The sequence below is a fragment of the Syngnathoides biaculeatus genome, chromosome 6 (genome assembly GCF_019802595.1).
Source record: "Syngnathoides biaculeatus isolate LvHL_M chromosome 6, ASM1980259v1, whole genome shotgun sequence".
NCBI lineage: Eukaryota > Metazoa > Chordata > Actinopteri > Syngnathiformes > Syngnathidae > Syngnathoides > Syngnathoides biaculeatus.
In genome coordinates this window covers 21,555,760-21,563,350 of record NC_084645.1, presented here as the reverse complement: position 1 = coordinate 21,563,350, position 7,591 = coordinate 21,555,760, and the positions used below count along the sequence as shown (strand labels likewise).

General features: G+C 46.8%; 1 protein-coding gene across 1 annotated transcript; it reads right to left on the bottom strand.

Annotated features, from left to right (window-relative positions):
- Positions 1–3,745: 3,745 nt before the first annotated feature.
- On the bottom strand, positions 3,746–5,352 carry LOC133502264 (galactose-specific lectin nattectin-like). The gene is made up of 7 exons (XM_061822869.1): positions 5,308–5,352; positions 5,138–5,200; positions 4,961–4,988; positions 4,772–4,857; positions 4,492–4,623; positions 4,100–4,220; positions 3,746–4,028 (listed from the first exon to the last, which is right to left on the bottom strand). The coding sequence occupies exons 2-7, from the start codon at positions 5,198–5,200 to the stop codon at positions 3,955–3,957; spliced, it is 504 nt and encodes a 167-aa protein (XP_061678853.1). The 5' UTR covers positions 5,308–5,352; the 3' UTR covers positions 3,746–3,954.
- Positions 5,353–7,591: the final 2,239 nt, after the last annotated feature.

Below are 7,591 nucleotides of genomic sequence, written 5' to 3'. Positions count from 1 at the left end.
TCCCCAAGCACATCTGAGGACCATTTTCTTCATAACATGAACTTTTCCAAGCGCACGCTACTGACAACCGGCATTTGCTTATGGGAGGAGATGGCGAGAGAGGGGCGTGGCAAGCCAGGGGTTAAGACGATGCGGCTATATGATTGGCCGTTATTGTACGAGTGATTCACAGGTCGGAGAGGTCCGAACCAGCACAGCAGCTTCCATCCATCCATCCATCAATTTTCTTTGCTGCTTATCCTCACAAGGGTCGCGGGGAATGCTGGAACTTATCCCATTTGTCAACGAGCAGCAGGCGGGGTACACCCTGAACTGGTTGCCAGCCAATCGCAGGGCACATTGAGACAAACAGCTGCTCTCACAATCACACCTAGGGGCAATTTAGAGAGTCCAATCAATGTTGCATGTTTTTGGGATGTGGGAGGAAACCGGAGCGCCCGCCCGGAGAAAAGCCACGCAGGCACAGGGAGAACATGCAAACGCCACACAGGCGGGCCCGGGATCGAACCCGGGTCCTCAGAACTGTGAGGTCAACGCCTTGACCAAAGTTCATGCTAATGCTAAATGGCGTCTCTTGTATGTTACGGTACTTTTAACTCCACCCGTGAACAATTTTCATGATGAAGTTACACCATCTGGTGGAGCTCATTTTTACCACCGATTGGATATGTCTAAATGTAGTAGGAGAGCAGGACTAAGAGCCGATGGAACCCTGAATTCTTTTAGAAATTATTTATGCGTCTGGAGATTGAATAAATGTGTTTGTGAATACTGCATATGAGTCATTTGCGGACATTTTTAGGACGCAAAGTGGGATCAAAAGAGATGGCAATGAAAGGCCCTGAATCAGAAAAAAAAAAAAAACCCACAGAGACACAGATTTGATTAGACATAGGAGTACAGACAGAATAAAAACATGAAATTAAACTCACTGATATTATTTGGAAATGAACGAATATTGCAATAAATCATGAGCAAAACAAATCAGAACAACATCCTATCAAGGACACTTGGAAAATAATTAAATGCAATTAAAAGAAATGGAACAAAAATCTCTTAACTACCGGACACTTTTTATTTCCATTTCTATGCAACAATAATAATAATAATAATAATAATAAAAAAAAAATAACAGGCGGGAGGCCTGCGACCGATCCTTTCTGGGTGCAGCGCCAAAACTGGCACGTGAGCCAAAACCTCCACTAGGGGGCGGTGTTGCGCAATTTTACTTTGAAATAAATCTGGTCTTGATATGAACTTAATTATAGAAGTAGCGTAATTTGGATTTATCATTCAAAACGGAGTTCCTTTTACCAGGAATAGGCAAACGACTGCCGGAGTTCAAACTCTTTTCGCTGAGCACTGCGCAAGATTGAAGACAATCTTCAATCTTTTTGTTGTACGTTTGGACGCTTTCTTGGATCAACATGAACAAACAAAACTGAATTGATTAACCACAAGGGTGCCAACGGGTCATGCTTTTATTCCAAATTTGTTTGTTCTTTTTTTCGGTCCAGTGAATCATGTAACAGCGTGGCAAAGGTACACATTTTTTCATGATATTGTTCATAATGTATGTCTTATTAAAGAGTGCCAAGTAGCACTTCATATGCAGTTCTGTCAGATCCAGTGAGAGACGTTCAGGACTCACAAAACGGTGCCCCCCAGGTATTGACGGGTCCCTGCGGAATTTACAGAACCCCCCCCCCCCCCGCCCCTGCTTTTTTGTGCCATTTCTCCCAACCCGCTCCTTCTTTTTTGTCGTCCATTGAGTCGCGTTTTGGGGAGTAAATCATCTCCGAAAGACTGTTTTCGAATCTACGGTTAATCTCGCATTTTCACTATTCGCGGTCGATCCAAAAAAAAACCCCCCAAAAAAACCCAAAAAACTGGGTTTCCACCGGATTGGGCTTCCTGGTCAACTTCCTTTCGCGCGTCCCATTTCCAAACGCGGCCTCGTCCGGGGAGCTGAAGGACGAAATCCGCAGCTTGATTTGTTTGGCCCGTGAAGAGAGGACGAAGGAGCTCCATCCACTTGCGTCGGTCTTCGGCTTTGCAAGTGACCCTCCGAGCTCTCGGGCCACGTTTTAGCGGGCGCGCTCTGCTTGAGGAGTTTTGCGGCGTCCGTCATCGCAGCCCCCGCTAGCCTCCAACAACGCGTGTGTGACCTTCCTGGGGACCGCCATTCACGCCATCCCTCGATGTCTACCCAATTCCTTCAGCTACTAACAATACTGCTAGTAAAAACGATTACCGCCAAGTAAGAATTTTCCACCATTTCTTTGGACTTTAAACAAAAAAAAAAATATTCTTTTGCACAATCATCCTACATATACGTATTTACACTCGTATTTCTTTATTTACTTATTTGCATATGGCATATTTACTGTGGCGGAACGGTGGATTGGCTGTACGCTGTTGGCCTCACATTTCTGAGGTCCACGGTTCGATCCCAGACCCGCCTGTGTGGAGTTTGCATGTTCTCCCCGTGCCTGCGTGGCTTTTCTCCGGGCGGGCACTCTGGTTTCCTCCCACATTTCAAAAACACGCAACATTAATTGGACACTGTAAATTGCCCCAAGGTGCGATTGTGTGTGTGTGTGTGTGTGTGTGTGTGTGTGTGTGTGTGATTGGCTGTTTGTCTCAATGTGCCCAGTGATTGGCTGGCAACCACTTCAGGGTGTACTCCGCCTCCTCCCCGTTAACAGCTAGGATAGGCTCCAGCACTCCCCGTGACCCTTGTGAGGATAAGCAGCTAAGAAAATGGATGGATGGTCTATCAGGAGGGAGCACGGTGGAGCAGCTGGTAAAGCGTTGGCTTCAGAGTTCTGAGGTCCCTGGTTCGATCTCAGACCCGCCTGTGTGGAGTTTGCATGTTCTCCCCATGCCTGCGTGGCTTTTCTCCGGGCGGGCGCTCCGGTTTCCTCCCACCTCCCAAAAACATGCAACATTGATTGGACGCTCTAAATTGCGCCTAGGTGTGATTGTGAATGCGACTGTTGTCCGTCTCCATGTGCCCTGCGATTGGCCGGCGACCAGTTCGGGGTGGCACCCCGCCTCCTGCCCATAGACAGCTGGGATAGGCTCCAGCACTCCCTGCGAGCCTTGTGAGGATAAGCGGCTAAGAAAATGGATGGATGGATGGATAGTTACTGTTTTTCTTCTGTTTCGGGGTTTTAATCATTACTTTGTATTATTATGGCACTATTTTATTTGTGATCTTTTATTACGTATCAAAGAAAAATGCTTTGTGTTTGGACGCTTTCTTGGGAATAATTATCCATGGAATGGTGGACGACTGGTTCGCACATGTGCCTCACATTTCTGAAGGCTGGGGTTCAAATCCCAAGCCTCGCCTGTGTGGAATTTTCATGTTCTCCCCGTGGATACATTGGTTTTCTCCGGGTACGCCGGTTTCCCTCCCACATCCCAAAAATATGAATATGAGTCCAAATGGGTTGTTTGTTTCTACGTGTCCCGTGATTGGCTGGCGACCAGTCCCGCCTGAAGGTCGCTGGGATAAACTCCGGCACGCCCGCGACCCACATGAGGACAAGCGGTCCAGAAAATGCGGAAAGGCTTTTAATGGTGCTTTTCATCATCGTCCATGTATTGTTTTTATATCATCATCATTATCATCATCATCATCATTCTGATAATGTTCCATCCTGAAATCAATAACCATCAGATTCTTCAGGTTTAAAATGGAGTTAAATAAAAAAAAAAAAAAAGACACGAAAATCTATTTTGATGCAAATTCCTTCATTTGTCAGAGAGATGCTCTTTGTCATTAGCAATTTTGTTGACAATAACAATCAAGCCTTGTGGAAGGAGAAATGTTGAAAAGTAAGCCCAGAAATACGACGACACCACTAAAATTTGGAATCATTTGACGGAGTCTTCATGATTAAGGAACTCCACTGCGAGCGATGACAGGAAGATGAGCGCTGGCGATTAGTGGGAGAGCACATCGGTGATGCACAGGTATGTTTGGGCGACCGTGCAGTCAGCCGTTTCCCAAAGGCCATCTGGAAGAAAGACGTTTTGAAGTAGAACAGCATTCTATCCTCAGCAAACTTTAATCACTGATTTTACGTACCAGACTCATCCATCACCACACAGTCACCAGTGTTGCTATTGGGCTCTGGGTCTGGAGAAGCATCTTCATCAAAGTTGAGGAAATCTTGCTCAGAGCCATCAGTCCATATGTAGTCACCATTCTGGAAGATTTCACGTTTCACATGTACACATAAACCACTGCTTGTGTTTTGCATCTTCCGATGATATTTCATCAATTCGTTGAAACTGATCTTTGACGTCACGGAGGGCACGCTCCAGTGATTTGGATTGTTGAAAAAGGTTAGCATTCAGTCGGGGAAAATGAATGTTAGAAAGCTCAAGTCCTCCAAGTGGATACCGAAATATGAACTCCTCCAGGTGGCGCTTCTGATTCGGGAAGGCAAGTGAGAGAGTTCAGTCAGAACGTCTTACCATAATTGAATCATGGAATCCGATAAAGGATTGGGCTTCCTCACCACCCGCTCGAATCAGCTCAAGGACAAATGCATTTTCCAGGTTGCTGTGGATGGAGACCAGATTCCCGTGGATGATTTGGCAGACAGACTGATGGAAGAACAGAGCAAAAATGTTCATTTCGCTTTTTCAGATAGTTGGTGCCATATTTTGAATTTGGACCAAAGTGTTCGGTCGAGCGGACGGAGAAACAGTCGTGGGTTTTCGTGAACGAGATGGAAACCATTGTCTTCCGTACCTCTGCGTCTGCAAACTCCCTCGCTTCACTTTGGAAGATGTAACAGAAACAGTCCAAGCGAGTCCAACCTTTGGGACAGTTGTTGTCTGGAGTACAATCGTTGTTTATGGAAGAAAACGAGATGGGGTTAAATGTTGACAAAGTTCAGAAATGCTCCAGCTGAAAAGGTTTTGAGTCAGCGGTACGAACCTTTCTGTGGAATCTTAGCGAGAGACCGCTGTGAAGAAGACAAGCGCAATGGTAAAAAAAACACAAAACAAAATTTCAAATTGCACAGCAACGACACAAAAGAAGGCACTAACATCATCATCAGCACATCAAACGCCAAACAGTAAAGCCACACATACGAGGGAGATTTTGACTTACAACTCCGGTCAACAGTGCGCTGATCCCGCAAAGGAGAAACAAGGAGCGGAGAGCGAATGCCATCTGTGCAATGGTTGGAAAAATATATTTGGAATATGGATCGTTACCATGCGAATAAAATAGCAAATCGTAGTGAAAAAGGCGCACGGAAAAATAGGATGTAAAGTTACCTTTGCAGTGGTGATGTGCGATACTGAGAACGAGGAGGACGATTCCTTTTATATGTTGGTTAGGCACTCTCGGAATGTTAAATGTTCCGTGTCGCTGCCAATTGACACGTCCCACAATTGGCACGTGAACAAGATGTGTCAATAGAAAAATGAAAATTTTAAAAAAAAACCTATAAAACAAAGGACCTTTATTACTTTGCCAAACAGGTTCGGGATGGAAAAATCAACCCGGGGAAAATGCCGCGTGTGAAAGGACTGAACATGTAATTTTTTTTTTTTATGTGAGGTGGGGGAGGATATATCTTCATCCTTGCACATCTCTCGCACGCTATGGTAACTGAATTTATGTCTTAATATTGCAATGATGCGTCAGTAGTTTAAGAATATGTACAAATGAAATCCATCCCCTCACTCGTGAACAAGACTCCAAGATACGTGAACTCCTCCAATTGGGGCGGGATCTCATCCCCCACTCGGACTTCGTATCGGCCCGTTGCGTTAAAGAGGGAGCTAAGTCGAAATGCGAAGCTCTCCATTTACCAGTCATTCTACGTTCCGTGGGGGTCCTGACCGAAAGAACAAGATCCCGGACACAAGCGGCCGAAATGAGTTTCCTCCGCAGGGTGTCCGGGCTCTCCCTCAGAGATAGGGGTGAGAAGCTCGGTCATCCCGGAGGGGCTCGGCGTCCGGCGACCGCTCCTCCGCATTGAGAGGAGCCAGATGAGGTGGCTGGGGCATCTGATTCGGATTCCTGGTGAGGTGTTCCGGGAAATCCCCACCGGAAAGAGACCCCGGGGACGACCCAGGACACGCCGGAGAGACTATGTCTCTCGGCTGGCTTGGGAACACCTTGGAATCCCTCCGGAATAGCCGGGAGAAGTGGCTCGGGAAAGGGAAGTCTGGGTATCCCTGCTGAAACTACTTCCCCCGTCACCTGACCCGGAAAAGCGGTAGAATGGATGAATGGAGATGCACACCGTCCGCTTCGAATGCAGTACATTTACGACAACAAAAATACATTGCTGTGGAAAAGGAGTGGAAAGTATCAATGGAAATATTGAAAAGTGATTTCAAAACCCCTTCACAGTATCGGTCCTTTGGCGATGAACGTCCCCGTATGGTTAAGTGCACAAAGCGGCATTAAGCATTGACAGCAAGACATGCGCAAAACGCGTACAATTTTTGATCTAGTAGCAACACAAGGAAATATTTGTTCTAGACATTAAACACAACTTCTTCTCGCTTGAAATACTTACACATACATTTATCACATTCAATTCTAACCCAAGTAACGATATGTGGTGTCATGGTCCTGCCTGCAGGTCCCCTACACACCTGCGTTGATTAGGAGGCGCACACCTGCGCCTCATCGTTGATAATTAACCCTAGTATATATAGGAGCCAGCGGACGGTCTGTCTTTGCCAGATCGTTGCCATCCATGCCTCGTTCCCACACTTCCTCGTTTCCTGATCCTGAACCCTTGCGTACCGACATCCGCCTGTCCTCCGACCAACCCCATAAGCTTGACGCCCTTGAGACTGCTGCTCTCTCCGACTGATCTGCGGTGTACCGATCCCTGCTTGCCCGCTGACCTCCCTTCTACGCCTGACGTCCTGGTTACCGCTGCTCCGGTTGACTTTGTGCCCGATCGCCGACCTTGGAACGAGTAAACGCTTTTCGCAAACTGCCTCTGCGTCTCCGGAGTCCTGCTTTTGGGTCCTCTCCCGCATCGATGGGTCGTGACATGGGGTACTAATGTGACGTGAATTATGTATGTACAAGTTAAACCCACTGTACTTGTAGAAACAAGAGCCTTGACCAATCAGATGAAACCAAATACTTTCCACAAAGGCTCGTTGTTGCCAAAAGACCTGAAAAAGCTTGAGGGGATTTTAGTCCGCCATAGGTGTTGATTACAAAATTCGGCTCTGACAAATTGTCTTTAGTCGCCTTAAAGGACTGGATGGAAAAGGGCCAGTTTGCGACTCGTGTTACAAACTGATTAAATCTCCGGAAACTGCGAGATCACCCGGGACGACATGCAACTTTCATACCAAATACAACATATTCAGTCCCAGAGGAAGACGTATTGGGTCTGGGTCGATGTGATCTGGACAGGCATGCGTCCCTGGCCCAACCACAAAAACTCCCAGAACACAAACAAGAGATCATCGGTACCCCCTAACCCTCACAGACCTCTCCCACTGCCCAGGCACCATCTTCACGCGGGATTTCAAGTGGGACCCAATCACCGGCTCAACCTGGACGCAACCCGGCCGCAGT

Bases quoted from the DNA above. Each gene is read 5' to 3' on its own strand.
- LOC133502264 (XM_061822869.1), bottom strand. From the start codon at position 5,200: ATGGCATTCGCTCTCCGCTCCTTGTTTCTCCTTTGCGGGATCAGCGCA. The intron at 4,858-4,960 runs GTTCGTACCGCT...ATTGTACTCCAG, and splicing joins CGCTAAGATTCCACAGAAAG to ACAACAACTGTCCCAAAGGT. The intron at 4,624-4,771 runs GTACGGAAGACA...TTCTTCCATCAG, and splicing joins GGGAGTTTGCAGACGCAGAG to TCTGTCTGCCAAATCATCCA.